Source organism: Zalophus californianus, chromosome 1, assembly GCF_009762305.2.
Source record: "Zalophus californianus isolate mZalCal1 chromosome 1, mZalCal1.pri.v2, whole genome shotgun sequence".
NCBI lineage: Eukaryota > Metazoa > Chordata > Mammalia > Carnivora > Otariidae > Zalophus > Zalophus californianus.
Genome location: NC_045595.1, coordinates 85873515 through 85898104, shown reverse-complemented (window position 1 = coordinate 85898104; position 24590 = coordinate 85873515). Strand labels below are relative to the sequence as shown.

General features: G+C 42.6%; 1 protein-coding gene across 3 annotated transcripts in view; it reads left to right on the top strand.

Moving 5' to 3' along the window:
* The window catches only part of OXNAD1 (oxidoreductase NAD binding domain containing 1), a 40691-nt gene extending 24423 nt beyond the window's left edge, over positions 1-16268 (top strand). For all 3 annotated transcript variants that reach the window (XM_027584527.2, XM_027584528.2, XM_027584530.2), the window contains 4 exons: positions 7095-7236; positions 13887-14129; positions 14924-15032; positions 15694-16268. In XM_027584527.2, the coding sequence (XP_027440328.2) occupies positions 7095-7236; positions 13887-14129; positions 14924-15032; positions 15694-15848 (649 nt within the window). In that variant the 3' untranslated portion in view covers positions 15849-16268. The remainder of the gene's footprint in view (positions 1-7094; positions 7237-13886; positions 14130-14923; positions 15033-15693) is intronic.
* The last annotated feature ends 8322 nt before the right edge of the window (positions 16269-24590 follow it).

Genomic DNA, 24590 nt, shown 5'->3' with positions numbered 1-24590 from the left:
TGAGCCTCACTCTTGACCTTCTCAGAAGTTCTCCTTCCTGATGATAGAAAGATTGGAATTATCTCTTGGGGCTAGAGTGTGCCACCAACAGTCCTCCTGTAATGTGTGAGTGCCTGAAGTTGGCGGATTCAGTGTTCCTTGTGGCACTCACTGCTGTGGGCTGGGTCCATCCCCTGAGGGAGTCTCTACCACAGTGTCACGTGCCTAGTGCTCTGGAGACTTCATGACTCCCCTGGGGGCTTTTCTAGCTCTGTGATGTGGGAGTTTCTTTCTTTCTCTGAGCTTCAGTTTCCCTGTCTTTAAAGAGGGAGTAGTAACATTCCTTTGTCTTGGGATATGTCAAGTGTTTAACACAATGCCTAATGTTTAACTTTATTAGTTTGCTTTTGCTTTTTGTTATAGCTAGTGTTTCACTCATTTAAGTCATCTGTGTTGGTGAGGCCCCGGGGACAGTTTCCAATACTTAGTTCCTTGGCGGGTTGCCCTGCTGTTGGTTGGAAGAGCAGCAGGCCCAGTAGGAGGGGATGAGTGCACATCTCCACTGTTTTGGCGCCCCTCCTGCCTAGTCAGTACTACTCATTCCACACTTGGGCTTGCCAGGACTGAGGGGAAGCAAGGCCAAAGCATTTTTGGAAAGAGCAAGGTGTGTCTTTGATTTCATATAAGGTAACATAAGTTTTCATGTGTGAAAGTGACCAAGAGAAGGACTCCAAGAAGTAATAGAGGAGAGGCGTAAGATTAGAGAAAGAAGACTCTACCTCTTCCCTCTAGCAGGGCCGCTGCATTGTAGACAGTAGCTAACCTACATGGCTGTGTGCGGCAGCCCTGCCTCCCGAGTGACCACACATAGAAAGTGCTGCATTCCTTGGTGTCCTCGTTCAGACTGTGTCCTCCATGCTTGTCTCGTGAGTGCTGTGTGTCTTTTAAGACTCCTCTGTGAAGTCTCTGTTAATCCTTCCACGCCTGGTAGAATTGAGTGCTTCTTCCTCTGCTTTCCTCCCCTCTAAGCAGACTTTTAAAAAAATAAAATAGTGGTTTTTATTAGTATTTTCCTGATGAAATCAGAATCACATATGTTGGAGCTACGAAGAAATCTATGCTAAGTCCCAGTTCTTCCAGACAGGTCTCAAATGATGCGCATTTTCTCTCCTCTAAGCAGATTTTATCATAGTCCATGTAATTGTATTTATTTGTTACTTTTCCTCCCCATTAGGGTGAGTTTGTTGAGGGCAGGAATCCAGACATACTTGGCATCTTTACCTCCAGCACTGACCACAGGGCCTGTACATGGGAAGCAGGAGGTGTCTGTAGTGTTTGCACAAGGGATGAGGGAGGGGCTCTAAGCCCTCAAGCTGAGGACTAAAGAGTTTTAGGATCTCCCGGTAAAACATTGACATTCAGCCATGATTTGTGTGTCTGCTCTGTGCCGGGCACCAGGGCTGCATCTGTGGGCGGGACAAGGCTGCCTGGGGTGTCACAGCTGGATGCGGATATGCGGCTTCACTAGAGAATTAGGCTCTTCCTCGCCGTTCTTATAGTCACTCATATGAGAGTGCAGTGGGCGCCTCAGCTCTTGGCCTCAAGAGGGCATTTGTAAGTGTGTGTGTTTGTATGTTTAAAACTTAATTTTTTCTTGGACAGATGCTTTATTAAATATGTATCATGCATGTTTTCTTAAATCTATTCAGATGAAGTTTTTATGTCATTTGAATTCTGTAGCATTTAATGAAGGAGTCTCTTTTTTTTAAAGGTTGCTTTCCAAAGTTACTTAGAGGCTTCCCTTTCCCTGAGAGAATGGTCTTTATCAACATCAAGCAGCAGAGGGCACTATAGTTCAGGAGATGAAGCTGCAAAAGTAGTTCATTGATTAACTTATTTTTTTAAACATGGAAGCTGTGGAGGTACTATTATACTTCTTCTCTGAAAGCATACAGCAACTGTGTTAATAAATAATAACTATAGTCTTTTTATATTTATGTCTTATCTGAAATGAGAAGGAAATAAAAGTATTGATGGAAAAGAATCAAGTGAATATAGACAAAAATAGGCTGGGGACCTTTTCTGGAGCACTTCCAATCCAGACTCAGGTTTTTTAAGACTAGACTTAAAAATGTCCAGATGTTTAAGGCCAAAGATCAGAAGAGAACATCTTTTAAAGTCATAAATCAAATCAGTAGGGAACATAGTGTGCTTTTCATGTAAGCCTCTTGGCTTACATGAAAATAATGGGGTTAAATGATACTTTTGCTCTTTGATGGCTGAGAAACATCTAGATTGGATGTTTGTTTTCTACACATTGGTAGGAGAATTTTTTGTGGCCCCAGGTTCTAATAAATTTTTCTTTCCTTGGTACATAACTAGGTTTGTTGCATTTCCTAGAATCCCCACCAAAAAAGATTTTCTGTGGCATAGAAGTATCAAAGGCTTGAAAATTGCAAGAGTTCTAGACTATAGGAGTATGGTTAGAAGAAAAGGAAATATAAGAATTTTGGAACTTAGAAGGTCACATCAGCATTTTAATTTGTCAAATGCCAGTGAAAAAGTTTTTGTTGCCCATTTTGTTTTTTTTTTTACACTTTTAAAAAACTGTCTTACTGGAATATACTGTACGTATTATAAAATTCACCCATTTATAGTTTACAATTCAGTGGTTTTTAGTATTTTTACAAAATTGTGCAGCCATCAACAGAACAAAATTTTACAACATTCTCATCATCCCAAAAAGAAACCTTATACTGATTATCATTCATTCCCCATCCTCCCCTGCTTTGACAACCACTGTTCTACTTTCTGTCTTTATGGATTGGTCTATTCTGGACATTTCATATCAATGGAATTATACAATAGGTGGTCCTTTTTGTGACTGACCTCTTTCTATTTTTTTTATTATTATGTTTTGTTAATCACCATACATTACATCATTAGTTTTTGATGTAGTGTTCCATGAGTCATTGTTTGCGTATAACACCCAGTGGTCCATGCAGAACATGCCCTCTTTAATACCCATCACCAGGCTAACCCATCCTCCCCCCGCCCAGAACCCTCAGTTTGTTTTTCAGAGTCCATCGTCTCTTATGGTTCGTCTCCCCCTCCAATTTCCCCCCCGTCATTCTTTCCCTCCTGCTATCTTTTTTTTTTTTTAACATATAATGTATTATTTGTTTCAGAGGTACAGATCTGTGATTCGACAGTCTTACACAATTCACAGCACTCACCATAGCACATACCCTCCCCAATGTCTACCACCCAGCCACCCCATCCCTCCCACCCCACCCCCACTCCAGCAACCCTCAGTTTATTTCCTGAGACTAAGAATTCCTCCTATCAGTGAGGTCATATGATACATGTCTTTCTCTGATTGACTTATTTCGCTCAGCATAACACCTTCCAGTTCTGTCCACGTCGTTGCAAACAGCAAGATTTCATTCCTTTTGATGGCTGCATAATATTCCATGGTAATATACCACATCTTCTTTATCCATTCATCTGTCGATGGACATCTTGGCTCTTTCCACAGTTTGGCTATTGTGGACATTGCTGCTATAAACATTGGGGTGCACGTACCCCTTCAGATCCCTACATTTGTATCTTTGGGGTAAATACCCAGTAGTGCAATTGCTGGATCGTATGGTAGCTCTATTTTCCACTTTTTGAGGAACCTCCATACTGTTTTCCAGAGTGGCTGCACCAGCTTGCATTCCCACCAACAGTGTAGGAGGGTTCCCCTTTCTCCGCATCCCCGCCAACATCTGTCGTTTCCTGACTTGTTAATTTTAGCCATTCTGACTGGTGTGAGGTGATATCTCATTGAGGTTTTGATTTGGATTTCCCTGATGCCGAGCGATGTTGAGCACTTTTTCATGTGCCTGTTGGCCATTTGGATGTCTTCTTTGGAAAAATGTCTGTTCATATCTTTTGCCCATTTCTTGATTGGATCATTTGTTCTTTGGGTGTTGAATTTAATAAGTTCTTTATAGATTTTGGATACTAGCCCTTTATCTGATATGTCATTTGCAAATATCTTCTCCCATTCTATCGGTTGTCTTTTGGTTTTGTTGACCGTTTCTTTTGCTGTGCAAAAGCTTTTTATCTTGATGAAGTCCCAATAGTTCATTTTTGCCCTTGCTTCCCTTGCCTTTAGCGATGTTTCTAGGAAGAAGTTGCTGCGGCTGAGGTCGAAGAGGTTGCTGCCTGTGTTCTCCTTCAGGATTTTGATGGACTCCCGTCTCACATTTAGGTCTTTCAACCATTTGGCGTCTGTTTTTGTGTGTGGTGTAAGGAAATGGTCCAGTTTCATTCCTCTGCATGTGGCTGTCCAATTTTCCCAACACTGTTTGTTGAAGAGACTGTCTTTTGTTCCATTGGACATTCTTTCCTGCTTTGTCGAAGATTAGTTGACCGTAGAGTTGAGGGTCCATTTCTGGGCTCTCTGTTCTGTTCCATTGATCTATGTGTCTGTTTTTGTGCCAGTACCGTACTGTCTTGATGATGACAGCTTTGTAATAGAGCTTGAAGTCCGGAATTGTGATGCCACCAGCTTTGCTTTGCTTTTTCAACATTCCTCTGGCTATTCGGGTGACTGATCTCTTTCTAGTAACATAATTTTAATGTTCATCTATGTTGTCGCATGTATCAGTACTTCATTCCATTGTGGATATACCATATTTTGTTTATACATTCATGAATTGATGAAAATTTAGATTGTTTTCACTTTTAAGCTATTAATAATGCTGCTATGAATATTCATGTATGTGTTTTTGAATGGACATATATTTTCATTTCTCTTGGGTATATATTTAAGAGTGGAGTTGATGGTCATATGGTAACTCTGTTTAACATTTTGAAACACTGCAAACTATTTTCCAAAGTGGCTGCGCCATTTTATATTCCCACCAGCAGTGTAGAAGGGTTCTGGTTTCTCAGGATCCTTACTAGTACTACTGTTGGTTTAATTAGCCATCAGTCCTAGTTGAGTATGAAGTGATAGCTCTTGTGATTTGATTTGCATTTTCCTGGTAACTAATGATGTTGAGCAACTTTTTACATGCTTATTTGCCATTTACATACCTTTTTTGGAGAAATGTTTATACAAATCCTTTGCCCATATTTTGAGTTGTCTTAATTATTGAATTGTAAAAGTTCTTTATATTTTCTATATACAGATTCCTTATCAGATATATGATTTGAAAGTATTCTCTCCCATTCTGTAGGTTACCTTTTAATGATGGTATCATTTGTAGTACAATGTATTGAATTTTGTTGCAGGCTAGTTTCTCCAGTTTTTCTTTGACTTTTGTGTTTGGTATCCTATCTAAGTAACCATTGCCATGAAGAGTTACTCCTGTGTGAGTCTTCTAAGAGTTTATAATTTTAGCTCTTACCTTTAAGTCTGTGACCCATTTTGAGTGAATTTTTGTATATGGTGTGAGGTAGGGGTCCAACTTCATTCTTTTTACATGTGGATATCCAGTTGTTCCGGCATGGTTCATTGAAAAGACTGTTCTTTTGCCATTGAATTGTGTTGGTAGCCTTGTCAAAAATCAACTGACTACATATTTAAGAGTTTACTTCTGGATTTGCAGTTCTTTATCATTGATTTATGTGCCTGTCCTAATGCCAGTACTACAGTGTCTTCATTACTGTAGCTTTATAGTAAGTTTTGAAATCAGAATGTGTGAGTCCTCCAAATTTGTTGGTCTTTTTCCAGATTGTTTTGATGATTCTGGGTTCCTTGAATTTCCATATTAATTTTATGATCAACTTGTCAGTTTCTGCAAAGAAACCATCTGGAGTTTTGATAGGCATTGCATTGAATCTATAGATCAATTTGGAGAGTATTGCCATCTTAATATTATTAAGTTTTTCAGTCTGTGAACATTAGGTGTTTTTTTTATTTATTTAGATCTTCTTTGATTTTTCTCCATAATGTTTTGTAGCTTCCAGTATGCAAGTCTTATATACTTCTTTTGTTAAATTTATTCCCAGTTGTTTTAATATTTTTTATGTTATTGTAAATAAAATTATTTTTCTCAATTTCACATTTAGATTGTTAACTGCTAGTGTATAGAAATACAATCGATTTTTATCAATCTTGTATTCTGCAGCATCATTTGAACTTGCTTATTAGTTCTAACATCCTTATAGTGGATTCCTTAGGATTTTCTATATACAACATCATGTCATCTGCAATTTCTTCCTCTCTAATCTTGATACCTTTTATTTCGTTTTCTTGCTTAATTGCCTTGGCTAGAACCTCTAGTACAATGTTAAAAAGAGGTGGTAGGAACAGACATCCTTGTCTTGTTTCTGTCTTTAGGCGAGAAAGTAGCTTTTCACCATTAAATGTTGGATATTTTGTAGATGTCCTTTATTAGATTGAGGAAGTTCCCAGTTATTCATAGTTAGTTGAGTATTTTTATTATGTAAGGGTCTTAAATATTGCCAAATGCCTTTTCTGCATCTATTGAGATGATACCTGGGTTTTGTCCATTATTCTACTAAGTGGTGTTTTTCACTGATTGATTTTCAGATGTTAAAGCAACCTAATATTCCTGCGATTTTTGCATCTGTATTCACAAGGGATATTGAACTTAGTTTCTTTTCTTGTTATATCTTTGGTTTTGGTAGCAGGGTAATACTGGCCTTATAAATGAGTTGGTAAAGGTTCTTTTCTGGTTTTTGGGAAAGAGTTTGTAAAAGATTAGCGTTCTTTATATCCTTGGTAGAACTCACCAGTGATGCCTATCCTTTTTTGCCTGGAAGTTTGAAATTACTAAAACTATTTACTTGTTAGGGATCTGTTCAGATTTTCTGTTTCTTCTTGAGCCCAATTTGGTAATTTCTGTCTTTCTAGGAACGTATCCATTTCATTTAAGTTATCTAAATTTTTGTCATACAGTCGTTCATGGAATTCCAGTAATAATCTTTTCTATTTCTTTAAGGTTGGTGATGATGTCCCCTCTTCCATTCTTGATTTTACTAATTTTATCTTTTCTCTTTTTTTCTTAACTAGCTTAAAGTTTATCAGTTTTACTTATCTTGTTGCCCACTTTTAAAATTGCTTCAACAAAAAGTTTATTTGCCTTTCTTTTTAGGATTGATTTCTTTATTCCAGGAGTCTCTGTGGTTGGTGGGTTCTCAATATGCTCCAGCCCCAGACTACTAGAACAAGAGAGAATGATAGAATTGGCAGTGAAATATGCGAACCACCCTCCTGCTCTCTGGATTCACAATCAGGTGAGCAAACCTATTTAAACTTGGAGATCTGGGCATCTCTGCCTACGCACAAAATTTGTGTTCAGCTCACTTAATGCACCTAAGAAACCTAGGCTTGAGTGGGAAGGGTACATGCTCACAAAGAGCTCCCCCACATCCAGAATTCAGACTCCAGAATGGTCAAAGAAGCAGAATCTTTTTGATGCATTAAGGAAGACTCAAAAATATTTTGGGATCTGAAAATACCTTCTCGGTTACCAGTGTTCAGTTGAACACTAGTATTGAAACATTTTACTTTATATGTAAGTTTTTTTAAATTAGCTCTCTGTCTGTGTGTCTTATAAATGGTAAACCTATAAATCAGATTATTTTGTCCTAACTATCCTAAATAAGAGGAATTAAACTATTATTCTGTCATTTGGAAAGGAAGTGATTTCTTTTTTTTTTTTTTTAAAGATTTTATTTATTTATTTGACAGAGAGAGAGAGCACAAGTAGGTAGACAGGCAGGCAGAGGGAGAGGGAGAAGCAGGCTCCCTGCTGAGTGCGGAGCCTGATGCAGGGCTCCATCCTGGGACCCTGGGATCATGACCTGAGCCTAAGGCAGACGCTTAACCAACTGAGCCACCCGGGCGCCCCAAGGAGGTGATTTCTGATTCTATCCCACTTGTGCCTAGAGTGCTGAGCACTGCTAAATCCATGGTGCCATTGCCTCTGGAGAGCTCTTCACACAGGATCCTGAGAGGGAATCCACATTTGTGGCTAATAACTCATGTTTCACTAAGGGACTCAACACAATGCTACATAAGCTGACTGTTCATTACCTCTGAGAACTCTGATAACAAAGAATGAGCTCTGCACAAATCAGTTGTTTGTCTTCTTAGTTTTTGACCATCCCTTTTATTTCTAGAGTGCCTTCTATATTTACCAACAACTTTTATCCCATCCCAGACATTTTCTTATCTCCTTTGCCAGAAAGGAATGTACCAGTACAAATATTGTAGCTATAAACTGATTTTAAAATTTATATGGAAGGGGAAAGGGACTCGAATACCTAAAACAGTTTTGAAGAAGAATAAAGTGGCAAGTATCACATTGCTCAAATTTAAGATTAAAATACAGCTATGGTAATCAAATTAGTGTAGTATTGGTGAAGGGGTGGACACATAAATTGATGGCACAGAATAAAGAATTCAGAATTGGATCCAACACACATATGGCCATTTGATTTTTGACGACAGTGCTAAAGAAATTCAGTGGCAAAAGGATAACCTTTCCAACATATATACAGTGCTGGGACAGTTGTTTATCCATATGCAAAGAAACAACTTTGTCCTAAGTGTCCTACTTTATGTTGAAAATTCCCACAAAATAGGTTACAGATGTAAGTAGAAGACACAAAACCATAACAATTTTAGAAGAAAACATAAGAAATATTCTGAACTTGAGGGTAGGTGTGTTAGGACATGACACCAAAAGCCAGATCCGTAAAAGAGGAGATGGATATATAGGACTTAATCAAAATTAAAAACGTTTTTCTGCAAAAGACACTGCTACAGACTCAATGAAAGGTATTTGCACGTTAGATATCCAACAAAGGATATGTAATATCCAGAATACATAAAGAACTCGCAAAAGTCCGCAGAAAGAAAACAAGCATAATTTAAAAATGGGCAAAAGCCTGAATAGACACTTCACTAAAAAGGATATAAGGACAGCTAGTAAACAATGACAAGATGTTGACCATCATTAGGGAAATGCAGATTAAAACTGGATATAGGGGGATATCTCTAACACCTATTAGAATGACTGAAGTTAAAAATTCTGACAAAACCATGTGCTGGTAAGGATGTGGAGTGACCAGAAGTCTCTTATATAGCTTATATTGCTAGCAGGAGTGCTAGATACTGCTGCCAATCTGGAAAACATTTTGGTAGTTTTGTATGAAATTAAATTATCATTTATCATAAGTCCTAGTAATACTGCTCCTGGATCTTTATTCTAGAGAAACAGAAAGCTCTTGTTCATATAAAAACCTGTACGTGAACATTTACAGTGGTTCTATTCATAATTATCAAAAACTGGAAACAACCCAGATGTCCCTCAAGAGGTGAGCAGATAAACAAATTGTGATCCATTCATACAATATATTGTTATTCGGCAGTAAAAATGGATGAACCATTGATGCACTCCACTTGGGTGAGTCTCAAAAGGCCAGCCACATACTGGGTGAAAAAAGCCAGTCTCAAAGGTTACGTACTCTATAATCCCATTTTTGTCGCACTCTGCAAGACAGAAATACAATGGTGGAAAACAGATGAGTGGTTAACAGGGGTTAGGGGTAGGGAAAGGTGTGAGCATAGAGGGAAAGCAGAGGGAGGTTTTGGTGGTGATGGAACTGTTCTGTATCTTGGTTTTGGTGGTAGTAAGACAGATCTCTGTGTGTGTGTGTGTGTGTGTGTGTGTGTGTGTATGTGTGTGTGTGTGTTAAAATCCACAGAACTATACTCCCTTCTCCGCTCCCCCCAAAAAGTTTTACTGTAAGATAATTAAAAAAATAAAAGGTTTTTAAATCTATAGGGGCATAAAAAAATGTCTCTTCTAATTATGGTTTCCATGTCAAGTTGTATCTGTTCAGAATAAGGCAGCTGCTTGCCTTAGCATTTCCATTCTCAATGTATCCTGTCACATTTTTACCCTCCGACCTTCTGAGTCATTCCTTCCATGTGTCCCCAGCTGCCTCATTCCTTTTTGGATTCTCTTTGGATTTCCCACCCATTACTGTATGTAGGCTGTATCCTGAATCTCTAAAAAATGCCATGGGGGGGGGGCGGCAAGGTTTCCATGTGCCCCTTGCCCAGGGTTACAGTGAGCTTGGCCATCTCGGCTCCTAGTGCCATGAGCTCCCTCCGGTTATCTGCCTCCCACGTGACCTGACCTGGTCCTGCTCCATAGCTCCCTGCTTGGTTTCATGCCTCATTGGCATTTCAATGAAGGAACTTATTCCTAGAGGCTGTAGAAAATCTCCAAGTGGCATTGCTTGAATGCACATTTTAATTGTAGTGCCGGCCCCACTCCACCCGGTGGGAGTTGCAAACAGCCTTTATGAAGTCAGATTTGTCTTGGAACCATTCTCAGGTGGCTGTTTTCCTCCTGAGGATTTGTCTTATTAAGCTATTAGAGTGGACAATGGAGGCACGTGAGTGTCTGGGTGGCAGCAGGCTGCTCTGTTGCGACATGGGATAAAGTGCCATAAATGTCTTCCTTTATTTTATCTGCTTTGGCTCAGGCTCCTGGCAGGGTAAAGGGTTCTAGACAGCTATTGTGTGCTGGACTCCAGCTGCTGTGGAAAAGTTGTTTATTTCACAAGTAGAAAATCTGTACCTAAAACATGGCCGTGTAATCGAAGGTAATGTCCTTTTACTCACTTCCGTATTATAGGGTACAGTACTTGGAGTGTTGTGTTCATGCTACCTTGGCAGCTTTTATTGATCAATAAAAGACAAAGATGGCTTTTCCATTCTTTCCAGATGCTAGCAAATGAGAAGATAGATCTATTTAAGATTATTTTGTCACTAAGGAGATGGCAGGCACATTTTTTTTCTTTCTTTTTTTGCCAACTTTAGGGTTTTGAAAATACTCAGGTCTCAAAAACAGTACCCTAAAGGCTTTGTTGTAATTATTGATCCTGCTAAAGATGACCATTGGAGAAAATTATTTCTCTCTCATTTCTTAGTCTCTTTTACTCTTTGATTCTTAGTGATAAAGAGAGAGGTGTACAGGCAAGCAAGATGGGGAGGGAAGGTACAGAGAGATTCAGTCTTTTGGCATCATTAGGCAGAACTTCTCATACCATAGCTTCTGTTTCTGAGACTTGAAAAGGAAGGGCATTTTAAAGCACTTTGGTGGCCACTGTAGTAAGTCCTAGATTGTAGTTAGTCCTAACAGAATGCTCCCTTGCTGCTCATTTCTTTTGTCGAAAATAAAAACCCATTTACCATCCTTCGTGTAAAAATGGCCTATGTATTTAAAATTGTTTAGTTTAGATGTTTTTCTTTTCCCTCAGAGAAGGGATTTCCCTTCATTTGATAGTTTACCAGAAAGGACCTCTTTTGTGAATGAAAATAATTATCGTTTTCTCTTAAATTTCTCTCAGACTAACTCTTCTTTAAGATTTAACTTCTTCTTTAAGTTGTAAAGCCCCAAATTAAATTCATGTCAAAAAGTACTTAACTGGGGGCGCCTGGGTGGCTCAGTCGTTAAGCGTCTGCCTTCGGCTCAGGTCATGATCCCGGGGTCCTGGGATCGAGCCCCGCATTGGGCTCCCTGCTCAGCAGGGAGCCTGCTTCTCCCTCTCCCTCTGCTGCTCTCCCTGCTTGTGCTCTCTCTCCCAAATAAATAAAATCTTAAAAAAAAATAAGTACTTAACTGTCTACCTGCCATGCAGGGCGCCAAGGAGTGAATGTTGAGGGTTTGGTCTTTAAAAAGCACATGATAAGTTACTGCTTCTTAGGAGGGAGTTCATTTCATTGATTTACATCAGGAACATGTAATGTTCCTCCATTTATATGAAGAGCAAACTTTCGCTCTTCATATAAATTTTAGTTCTGGGTTGTTTTTTAGTGGCAGGGAAGGAGGGAGCCGGCACCCCAGCACTTTTTCTTCCCTGGCAGCTTCAGTGACTAAAACCCCCTCCTATAAAAGAGCTAGATGGCAGCATCCCAGCAGGGAGTTCTTCCCCGCCGGGTGTCACGTGATGGCCACCACAGCCCTGTGAGGTGAGCAGGACAGGTGTTGGTACCCATTTAACAGATGTGGCAGCAGAGGCTCAGAGAAATGAAGGAACTTGATGGATTTCATAGGCTGTGATTAAAATTCAGTCTTCTGACTCCTACATCAGTACATTTTCTCCAAACTAGAGGTCTCAACCCTATCAGATCTGCTGCCTTCTTTCTAGAACTGTCCTGAAATGAAATTCAAAGTTAATGTAATCAACACATGAAAGATTTTTTTTTTTTTTTTTTTTTTGGTGACATAATTCTCTAAATGTAATGCCAAGGAGAAATTTACAAAAAAGGAGGGGGGGATTCCTAGTCACAGACTGTGTATTTCACTAGATCAGTGGTTGGGCAGATCTTAACCAGAAGAGAGAATGAAGTAGTCAGACGGCTGTTCCTCAGCGTAGAATCAGCGTGAGTACACTGTCTACAGGTGCAGACGGCGCTGGCTGTTGTCTGGTGACGGAGGAACCACACATGCATGTTACCAGCTGGGATGTGGCTGGCCAGAACGGTGAGCGTACTTGGTAACGTTCTGGATACAATGGAATACAGTCTACACGATGGGTACATTCTGGAACATTCGGACGCCACTAGATCCATACACAGTGCTTTGGTTTTTTGTAAGTGAGTTAGGATCTAGTCGCAGATCATTACAAACCAGTTTTCATCTCCATGTATGTCCCATGGGCCACTCAGAAGTTTCTGCAGGGCAATCTTGTGCTGCTAAACTGGCTGAGTACAAAAAGTCATGATTTGCAGCATTTGCTGATTTCTGTGTTGCAGATACTCCCTCAGTGGCTGATTTCAAACTACCAGTAGGAAGTGGTTCATGTGGCGCCTGGGTGGCTCAGTTCGTTAAGTGTCTGCCTTCGGCTCAGGTCATGATTCCAGGACCCTGGGATCCAGCCCCATATCAGGCTCCCTGCTCAGTGGGGAGTCTGCCTCTTCCTCTCCCTCTGCTGCTTCCTCTGCTTGTGCTGTCTGTCAAATAAATAAATAAAATCTTAAAAAAAAAAAAAACAAAAAACAAACCTGGTTCGCGAAATCCTCAAGATTTAACCAGCAGCTGAGTGGGAGCCAGTTCCAGGGCACTGCTAACTTCACAAGACATCTAGCTAGCATCTCTGGTCCTGCCCTCTAAATGCCAGTTGGGTTTTCCAAACCATCATGACAATAAAAAAGTATCACCACATGTTTCCAAAACACCTCCTTTCGGGGTCTCTGTCACCATGGAGAACCAGTGCATTCAGCTCTGATGGTCGTTTGGGTCTAAGTGACCTCACTCACTAGGTGCTTTGCTGGGTTGGGGGTATGGTAGTCGCCCCCTGGTGAGTGAAGCCTCTGCGCCTGTTCTTGCTGCTCCGGGGAGAAGCGCGCAGCACCGACCAGCATCACGGGGCCGGCCTCAAGCCTGCCCAGCAGAGCTCTGGCTGTGCCCTGCTGGTGGCCCGGACCCAGAGTCTTCTCTGATGAGCCCAGGGCAGCCGCAGTGTAATGACACCTGCCCCAGCCCACCTGTCTCAGCTCCATGGCTTTGAGCAGAAAAGGAAACTCATGCTTCAGAGCTGTCCCCTGAGTCCAGTGCCTCTTTCACAGCCCGGCTCATCACCTAAGAAGTGAGCAAGTGGCAAAATGACCGAAGAGAGTCCCCCTCTGCTCGGTTCTGGAGCGGCTGTGCGGTACGGATCACAAAGGCAGAGGAGCAAACGGCCTGTATGATGGGCAAGTGGCGCCAGTTCACAGTGCCCTGGGACAAGTGGGAGCCGGCTGTAAAAATAGTCCTCAGCACTGATAACAATGCAGGAGGCAGAGGTGGTCCGTTTTCTTAAAGAGCAGTAGGTGTAAGGCCTGTGCCCCAAAGGACTCACAGATCTTTTCTTTCCTGCCATAGTGTACACTTGACTCTGAAGTGGCCGTGAGAGTGGGTGGAGAGTTCTTCTTTGACCCGCAGCCTGCAGATGCCTCTAGAAACCTCGTGTTGATCGCAGGAGGAGTCGGAATTAACCCTCTGCTCTCCATCCTGCGGCACGCGGCCGACCTCCACAGAGAACGGGCCCACAGAGGGAGCGGCTACGAGATGGGGACGATAAAGCTGTTCTACAGTGCCCAGAATACCAGTGAGCTCCTGTTTAAGGTAGGGGAGAGACGGACATTTCCTAGCTTGCAGTGAGCAAACTCATGGCGAGGTGGGAGTCGTCTCCGGAAGTTTCTTCCGTTACTTCTGTCTTCTCAACGAGAGTTCGTGGCAACAAAAGGCTTGGCGTTAATCATGTTCAGATGGGGAATTAACCACCACTTCTTAGGCAGGACAGAGAAACAGCTAGTGTTGAGGAGGCTCCCGGTGAAGTGACAGGCCAGGCCAGGACGGGTTTGGTGGGCCTGAATCTGGAGGCCAGTGAACAGAAAGGTGGCCACAGCCCCCAGCATCCACAGAGTCAGGAGACCTACAGGTGGGCTCGCGGGTTATAGGAGGAGGTGAGGGGCGTGGAGTTTGGCCCCTGCCGGGTGACTGAAACCCCCCCTCAGTTGCATCTGTTGAAAGGAAGTACACTTGACAGGAGAAGGCTTTCACTCTGGATTGCTTTGCAGCTGCAGGGATGAACAAAAGAACAGAAACAGTTAAAAGACACAACTGTGGTCAGTGAAACTGCTGCTTAATTGCCACTGCTTGAGAAAAAGGGAAAAGAAAAAACTCCCGGAGAGTTAGTAATATGCTTGTTAGCATATTCAGATTTCAATTAAAGCCAAATAGCCCCCTGTACTGTGAATGCTCCGGCCTGCAAGGCTGCAAACAATACCTCTTTAAGTAGAGAGGAAGAGAGTGGCAGACGTGTGCAGAATGGGAGTCGAGGTTCAGCGGCAGTGGCTGTGCACATCTGTTTTGATTTTTTAAAATTGTAGTGTGACCAAATACATTTGACATTCCAGAAAAATATCCTCGATTTAGTAAATGAATTTCCTGAGAAGATTGCGTGCAGTTTGCATGTTACGAAACAGACAGCCCAAATCAGTGCAGACCTCAAGCCATACATCATGGGTGAGTCCCCCGGAGATATTTTGACTATGTCCACGCGGCTGTTTGGTGGCCTGGGCAGCTGGTGGAGGGTAGTTGCTTTCCTGGGATGTCACTACCTGGGGAACTGTGAGGTGATTCATCATGGAAAAATAGGGAGAGATTTGGTTGGATTTCCTTATTATATATAGGGTTCTTACTGCCCATGTTAAAAATTTATTTTCCACATATTTTAAGGGGACCTTTGCGTCATCACTGTAGTATACGTCCAAAGATTTTATGTTCCAGCCTCGACTGAATTGATGCCATTTGCCATTAATGGTCATTTAAATTACCCGTGGTTTCCCCTGCTTGGAAAGATTTTTTTCACCAGTTTATTTACTTTGCTGAAGCCGGTTCTGAATCTCTGCCGGAGATCAGGAAGCTAACTGGCCCTGTCCGAAGAGTGCATGATGGTTAGCTCCCCACTTTGCTCGCCGTAAGCTTAGGGAGCCTGGCGATGCATTCTCTGCTTGGGTCTGGCGTCTGGTGCTGCCACCAGGAGCCATCGTGTGAATGAGTCCACACTAGACTCCCTGAGCTTGGGTTACTGGAAATAAACCCTGTTATTGAGTTGTAGTTAGTCCTTCCTCATTTTAGTACGGGCATTTCTGGCTTATTTGGTGTTTATTCTGTTTTTTGGTAGAAGGAAGAATAACGGAGAAGGAGATAAGAGATCATATTTCACAAGAGACTTTGTTCTATATTTGTGGCCCACCTCCCATGACAGACTTTTTCTCCAAGCAACTGGAAAACAGCCACGTTCCCAAAGAACACATTTGCTTTGAGAAGTGGTGGTAGGGAGCGGGCAAAGGTAGAAAAGAGAAAGCTGTGAAATCTGCCCAGGACAGCAACAGAGCTATGATTTGTGGAATGACAAATTTACCTCTGCTCAGCAATTTTTTTTTTTAAGGCTGAACTAAGTGACCAGCTGGTGCATAAAAGCAAAACCAGCTGACAGACTTAAATGATAAATTTTTTACAAAGACTTCATTGATTCAATTATTTTTTACTTTATTTTCTTTTGTTAATAACTGTTTGATTATCTCATGACATCTTGAATTGGTCAATATAGGTTTTCTTTCCTCTTAGGGAAAAAAGAGACGTAGACTTAAATTTAATCATACAAGAATGCTGTTTTGTGTGTAAAATGTAAGCTATCTTTATTTGATAGCAACCTTTATATCTTATGCTCAATAAACTTATAATTTAAACATGTTCCTAATCATTTTACTTTGAAAATTCTTTATATTTAATGCCTTCATTCACCTTCCTGTAGCCCGGAGCCTTGCTTCTTCAGACCATCATAGGTGGGTTTGGAAATGGGAGATTTTGAGGAAAACTGCTTTAGGGAATTGAGTGTCTGGCATGTTGGCTTAATGTTAATGAATGTCCTAAGTGTGTATCCTGACTAATTGTTAGTTTCTTCTCAAACGAAACCCTTCCTGTGCTCTGTGTCTTGGCCGCCTGCCTTCACACTCTCTGCAGGAGGCGGTTTCTTGTTTGGGACAAAGGCCCTGGTGACTGCTGCGTTACATGTCGGATCTGCCTTCAATGACTAGGCTGGCTGCCTCTAAAAATGTGCTGAGGATTGATTAGGGGGTACAGAGCCACTTCCAAATCCTGTCTTTCTTTTATTTCATTTCTTTGCCAGGGTTCTTCTTGGCACCAGCAGCTCTTAGACACATACTTGTTGAATGACTTAAAGAAAGCAACTGACATGCAACTCCTTGCTAAGCCTGGGGTTGGGAGGCAGTCCCCAGGATGGGTAGAGAGAATGGTGGAGCCTCATCCCAAGGCTGCTCTAATGAAACTGCTAGAAAGCAGACTGCTGTTCTTGCCTTCGTTTAGATTTTTAGAAAATCCAAAAGGAGTGCATAGGTTGAGGCCAGACCATTTTGTGACACACAGTGTCGGGCCCAAGGCTGCCAGCTTGGAGAACACTGTGAGGGTAAAGGGAGTCTGGGAAGAAGGAAAGATCAGTTCTGGAGACACAGGAGCCCCAGTTGGGATTCTGTTCCTGAGCCGTTGGGAAAAGACAGCTTGCACCTTGTAATCTCTGTGGCTGCAGGCCTCACAGTGTGAGGACTTTGTAGCTTAAACACGGAATTGATTTATGGGGCCTGATGATGGCTGGCACCAGGATTTTAGCCTCTGCCCTATTTTGAATTTTGTCAAGTTTTAAGCAAAGATCATTTGTCAACCGTTTCAATCCCAGATTCGAATTCAGCAGGAGGAAAGGAGGGGAGGCTTTTGCCCTGATGGGAATTTCAAAGTTTACTCAAGGCAGAGGTCATCAGCGTTTCAGAGGTGAGGGGAATATGCGAAGCTCTGGCTACTATAAGGAGCCCTGACTCAGCAGTTGGCCCCAAAGGGCCCAGGCCCAAGGGCTGGGCTCGAGAGCTGAGTACTCCAGAGGCATGGGAGAATTAGCACCATGAGATTCAGGGGTGTGGGAGCAGCAGGGGGGTCCTTCTGCTGACTGGCAAAGGCAGCTGGCGGGGAAGGGGACACAAGGTACAGAGCAAGTGGCCAACCCAGGCCTTTCTGCACAGGGAGTGGAGATGCGGGGTGAGCATCTTGAGTGCAGCATGAGATGATGGGAGCCTAGGGAGGTGCCAGGCACTGCCTCCGTTCACCCACCGCCACAGCCCGTCTGCCTGTCAGTCTGCTGTTGTCGCCGAGCAAGGTCCACCTGTCCTGCCCGCCCCCCTGCCAGTGAGTCCCTGTCACCATCTTTAACCTGCTGAGACAGGCCAGGTCATGACCTTTGCCCGGACTGTCGTTCTTCCAGCTCTGTGTCGTTTCGGGTGCCGAGAGCTGAACAGCATTTCTGGTCTGCTGGCCGAGAATGGCCCGTTGCCCTTGTTTGCCGGGCTAGTCCAGATCTCCAGCCAGGGCAGCTTGAATTTATGGTGTGGTGGCTGAGAACGCAGACTGGAGAGAGCCCTTGCTGGGTTCATACTGCTCACTAGATAGATGACCTTGAGCGAGTTACTCAACTGTGGCATGCCTCAGTTTGTAATTACACACATGTGTGCACACACTTGCAACTGCATATAAAACAGAGATAATACTACATACCTCCTAAGGCTGTTACAGGGATTAAATGTGATAAAACATATAAAGTGCCTGGTAGAGCACTGCTTGAGTGTGTTATTAATTTGCTATTCCTTGTTCTCTTCAGGAAGGATTTTAAGAGGCTGGATGACTTAGGTTTAGTCCACTGACCTTTAACCTCCACGCAGGTAAGGCCCTGTCTTGTTCAGCAGTGTGCTTGGCACACAACAGGTACCTTAAGGAATATTTCTTACATGGGTGAAAGGACCTGCCCAGAGCTGATGAGCTGTGTTAAAGCGATTCTTAAAGATCTCTTCTGGCCTAATGAGTCTGTGGAAAGATATTTTCTCTTGTGACAGGAGACCCTTTTACAGTCTATGCAAGAGATAGGTTAAGCTGATGTACGATTCTTCCTCAAACTTGAAGTGTTGCTGTGAGCATCAGCCCTCTCCAGAAAATGGATCAAATACTTGGGTCTTTCCCAAATCGTCTACCATTCCTCACCAACAGGGTGTCTGCAGGTGGATGTGGAGCTCTGAGATAAAGATGTTCTCTGGAACCCTGGTTGTGGTCAGTAGCCTCTACTTAAAAAGATCTTGTTATAAAAATGATGAAAGACAGAATCAGTGCTTGATTCTTGCCCTTTATCAATTGGCCTAATAAGAGTTGCTGCCCTAGCAATCTCCAAAGATGGTCACCAGTGAGATTTTTTTAAGTATCATTATGAACTCATGACTTTTTGTACATTTGATTTTACCCATTGTGGCCAATTTTCCAATGCTCAGCTTGGTTGGGGGGCGGCCCCTGCTGTGTTGGTTGTGTGGGTTGATGAGGGTTGGGGCTCTCAGAGGTGCCAGCAGTGCTCTAACAAGCAGGAAGGAGGAAAAGGAGCTGAGTGTGGTGTCAAGAAGCTGTCTCAAGGAGGACAGACTGGCCAGCTGCGTCCTGTTGCTGATAGGACAGGAGAGATGAGTTCCCACGAGCAGCCATTGATTTAGCGACTGGAAGGTCACTGGCGAGCTCCACAAGATGGGTGTTATCAAGGAAAGCATACGAAGAAGGAGAAACTATTGGAGTAGGTTTAGGAGCAACTGGGAGAAAAGAAATTGTAACGAGAGGGTATAGATAATAGTTTCAAAGAATTTTACTATAAAAGGAAGGAAAAAGATAGGAAAGGCAAGTAGAGTCAAGAGAACTGCCCCCCCCGCCTTTTTAACTCATTTTTTAAAATTTGTTTTAAAACTTTTTATTTTGAAATAATTTTAGGTTTATAGAAGAGTTGCAAAGGGTTCCCATTTACCTTTTACCCAGCTTCTCTGAATATCGACATCTGACATAACCCTGGTGCAGTTAGCCCAAGCCAGGAAGTCAACAGTACTGGTAAACTGGTACAGTACTATTGGCTGAACCACAGTACTTTTAGGATGAGAGAGAGAACAGCCTGAAAAACTATGAAAGAATCATTCAGGGGGATACCAGTTGGGGAGGTGACGGCTTTTTCTGGAGGATGATAACTCGGTTAAGTGTGATTTATTGAGCATCTAGTATGTGCAGTCACTGGGCTAGAAATTGAAGATAGGAAAATATAAGGTTGTCTTGAGCAAGTTAAAGAATTTGGAAAAAAAAATTTTTTTTTTCTGTGATGGAAAGTGGAAATGCTTTGGAGAGAAAAGTGGGTTTTTTTGCACCTGTCGCCAGTCGAAAGAGAAGCTGTAGAAGGTGGCTGGCTGGGCGAGTCACTGGAGGATGACATCCTGTGGGTGGAGGCACGGGAGGGGCCGTGGAGGGGTTGTGCCCACACTCCAGAGCTCAGGAGAGTTGTGCTGCGGGGATGCATAGCTGCTGCATGTATGTTCCCGTGCACCTGTGTGAGCGGCAGTATGCGCATGCATGCGGGCATTGTCCGGTGTCGTGCTCCCCTGCCTGAGATTTCTTTTTTTTTCTTTCTGGATGGAAAACAGCAATTTCCTTCATTCCTGGGTAGTGCAGATGATCGTGTGCTGATAATTTAACCCAAGCACTCTTCTTTCATTTTCTTTTAAATGAAACTCAAAGACGTATTCTATTCTCATCTTGGAGAAATGGTGAGATGCCTCGTCCTTCATATTATTCTTTCCCAATATGTGCCTCTGCAGCAAGCGTGGTGATGACTTTTAGGAAGATACCTCCTAACCCACCGTCAACTCGAGGCATGCATTGAAAAGTGTTTGTGTTCAGGAATCTAGACTTCCTCATTGTCAAGCAGCCATCTTGGCCCAGTCTGTTCCAGGTTCTTAAAAACCCTGCAGGAGCCCATAAGCCTGACTTCGTCTCTTCCGTCTCATACCCAGGTCCCAGTTCACTCCGCTTCAGCCCTACCAAGATTTTGTCCTCTTCCTTTGTTCTTTTTAAATTACTTGATAAATATGATTGTAAACAATCAAATAATATGAAATTATGTACACCAAAATGCCCAAGTTTTCTTCTCTCCCATCCCAGTCCCTGGCCTACAATGAACTTCTATATAAAGAGATTGCTAGGTATTAGACATTTTACAGTATACTCACCTTGTATACATATACAGATATGTGTGCTTGTGAATTTCAGTCTTCTCACACACTCCACACTGTGGACATATGCCATAACGTGCATAACTGTGTTCTATGATGAAAATCTATATTGTTCCCAGGCTGGGCCTATTACCAACAGTATTGCAGTGAACAAACTTTTTTGTGTAATTTTTGTGCCTGTATTCCTGTGGAATTACTAGAAGTGTCATTTCTGGATCAAAAGTTGCTGGTATTGGCCAATTACCCTGTGAAATGCCTAGTTGACTTATATTCTAATAGAGTAAGAAAGTACCCATTTCTCTACCTTCTGGCAACACTGGATTGTCTAAGTCTTTAAGTGTATTTTCCTTGTCGGTCGAGTCAAAGATGATTTTTGAAAAAAATGTCAGGAAATAGCTAAAGTATTTTAGCCATTTTTTTTTAAGAATGGTGTGTTCACATTTTATGTCCATTTTGATGTCTGATTTGTAAGTCTTTATAAAATAGAATGAATGCTAACCTTTTGTCTGTATATGTGTTGCAAATGTTTTTTCCTAGTCTATTATTTGTCCCTGAGTTGTTTGTTATAACTTAACACCAAAGTTTTATCTTTATATATAATCAAATATATCCATCTTTTCCCTCGGCTTTTATGCATATATTGTCTTCTGATACTTTTGCAGGTCTTTAACCCATTGGGAATTAATTTTTGTGCTTGACGGGGGATAGGCATCTGATCTTTTCATATGGCTCTCTAGTTGCCCACCACCATTTATCCAATATTCCACACTTTGCCCAATGATTTGAAATGCTTCTTTTATCACATATGAAATTCCCACCTACAGATGGATTTTTTTCCCCTAGATTCTTTGTTCCATAGGTTTACTTGTTTGTTCCTACTCTGGTATAACACTGTTTTAATTATTGTAGCTTTTTAGTACATTCTGTATTTTCTTTACCTCTTTTTTTTCATCTCCAGGTTATTTAAACACAAAGATCTAATGCATAGTGGCATAGGTTCCTTTTCACAGGTAATGTTATAGAGGAAAAGTGAGGGGAAATAGTAACTTAGGGGTTAACCTGAATTCACTGGTGGTCTAGATTTTGGTTAGAGTTCTATTTTCAAGTGAATCCTACAGAAGTATTGACATTTGACTCTAGTTTGTTTTATCTCATTAAATTATCCACATTTATGTGCAGTAGGCAGGGGCATCAGGGTGATGATGCCATCCCATTTTACCAATAAGGGAAATGAGACTGCGTGGTTAGATGGCTTGCCCAAGCGCACATGGCTGGGAGTGACCAAGCTAGAACTATGGGACTGGGACTTGGTCTCCTTCCTCTCCTTTTAGAGGGCTTTCTGCCCCACAGACTCATCCTTGAGCTTGTTCCAAAATCCTTCCCACCATTAACAGGGTAGACTGGCCGCCATTTTTTTTTTTTTTTTTTTAAGAGAGAGACTCATTTCACCAGAACAGCCCATTGCCAGAGCATTCCAGTTAGTGAGATTTTTTAGAAATCCAACTAAGCCTCTCTGTTCTTAGGGACTATAGGAGCCTAGAGAGAAGAAACAAAGAATGAGACAAGTTTAGTTGGCTGTGTAGTAGGATGGAGAGAACAGGGTGCCAGGCACGGAGAGACCTAAATCATCCCTGTTCTACAACTTGCTTCCTGCATGACTTGCCATCCCTCCGTGCCCTGTTCTCCTGATCTGTCAAGTGGGTAGGACTACCCACCTGACCATCCCTTTAGGCATGACCATTCTGCAATTTCCTGATGGAAAAAACGGGCCTTAGAGATTGGGGGCGGGGGGAGTGGAGGTTGGCCATTCCGATGAGAGATGACTAAGGAGGGTCTTAGCCGTCTTCAGATCTTTGATTCACTGTTGCAGTTGCCCTTGTTTGCATCTCTGGTGTCTACAGAAGAAGAAACTGCCTTAGACTGAAGCAAGGGAAAAGTTCGGTTTGACGTAGAGGACTTTTGCACCGTAGTGCTGATTAAATTCTGGAGCTGGGGCTCAGGAGAAATGGTGGATTCACCATTAATAAGAAAGAAAACTGACAACATTTGCCTGTTGGGGCTTAAGGTGGGCCGGACTGAGACAGCGGCTGAATGGATAGCTCCCTGGCTTCGTGAGAAGTTTAGTCGGTGGTTAGTAACTTGGGCCTTTCGTGGAGCCAGAAACCGGCAAGCCTGCCAGTTGTCCTTCCTTCCAAGGTGATTTCCTTGTTCTTTTGGTTGAAGAATCAACAAGAACAGAGGTACCCAGAAAGGTTCACAGAGCTTCATTGCAGGAAGCATTTGAATACCCGATAAGTGAAATCTGTTTCTCTACCCTTCATTAAGCCTTTATATTATTTATTTAGAGGCAGCAGAAAAAAAATCCCAAGCCATACTGAACTAGTGAGCAGCACGTTTAAATACAGAAGTGTTTATTACTAAAGACTGCATTCGTTACAGGGTGGAAAGCCTGCTTTCTTTTACCAGTCAACCAACGTGGGCTCCATGTCTTTAAATTTTCTCTGGATTGAACGAATCCCTTTACTCTATTTCTTTTTTTTTTTTTCCTTTTAACACTTATTTATTTATTTATTTATTTGAGAGCGAGCGAGTGCACAAGTTGGGGAAGGGCAGAGGGAGAGGGAGAGAGAGAAGCAGACTCCCCACTGAGGATGGAGCCTGATGTGGGGCTCGATCTCACAACCCTGAGATCATGACCTGAGCTGAATCCAAGAGTTGGACCCTCAACCAACTGCGCCACCCAGTGCGCCCACCCCCAACCTTCACTCCATTTCTAACAGTCCCCACGGTGGACAGCCGTGGCTATAATTGTCAGCATCGCCATAAAAAATCTTTTGGGGCAAAACTTAGGCTCTGTCCTTCCGACACAAGACAGAGTTGCGGTCGCACAACCACATGCCTTACCCATGGTACCTCCCCATCAGCCACTTCTGTTTGCCAACAACTCCCTCCCTCCAGAAATTAAAGACATATCCTTTGGGTCTTAAGGAAACTGTCAAGACTTACGTTTTAGTAACTTTGTAGAATGGTCATTCAAATCCTTAAAACTAAACTGTAACAGAGAGAGGTGCTAGAGAAGTTTTAAAACAATGGCAGTCTCACTGGGGTATTTATTATTCTGAGGAATTAACTTCTAATACGGACAGTACTCCTTGGTTTCCGGTATGGCTGGTCGCTTCAATACTCCCTCACTCTCCAGTCAGTTGCAAAATCCAGTCTGTGCTCCTAAATGACTCTCAAAGCTGTCCCCTTCCTTCCTGCTTCACTGAGGTGCAAACTATCCACACTGCCACCTGGACTGAAACACTGGACTCACACCTCTGCCCCCTCCCTGGACGCCCTGCACAACTTTCTCCTCCAGCAGCTAGAGAAACCTTTGAAAAATACAAACTTAATGTCATTTCCCTACTTAAAACTGATCAACGGCCCCCCATTACTCCTGCCTCAGGCCCTGGCCCGTCCATCTCTGCTCTCCTCGCTGCTACTCCCCACCCCTACACACACACACACACACACACATTCTGCAAACCCGCTTTCACAGATTTCTTTCAGTTACTTGAACAGAAGCTTTCTTCAGAGCCTGCCCTCAAATTCTTCTTTTCAGTCTTGCTTCCCCACTGCTAACATTTACATAGCACTTATGGTGCGCCACACCTTCTCGAAGCACTTTGTATGTATTCATTTAATTCTCACAACTTTTATCTCCATTTTACAGACAAGGTGACTGAGGCACAGAGGGGTTAAGTAATTTGCCCAAGGCTACACGCTGGTAAGTGGCAGAGTCAGGATTCCAGCCGGGCAGCGCGGCTCCAGAGTCCATGCTCTGAGCTGCGAGGCCCACTGCCCCTGTGGACTGCTCCCCTGGCGGCTGGTGGCTCAGCAAGCCTTCCCTGAGCACGTTCCCACTCCCTGCCCAGGCCTTCCCGGCATCCGG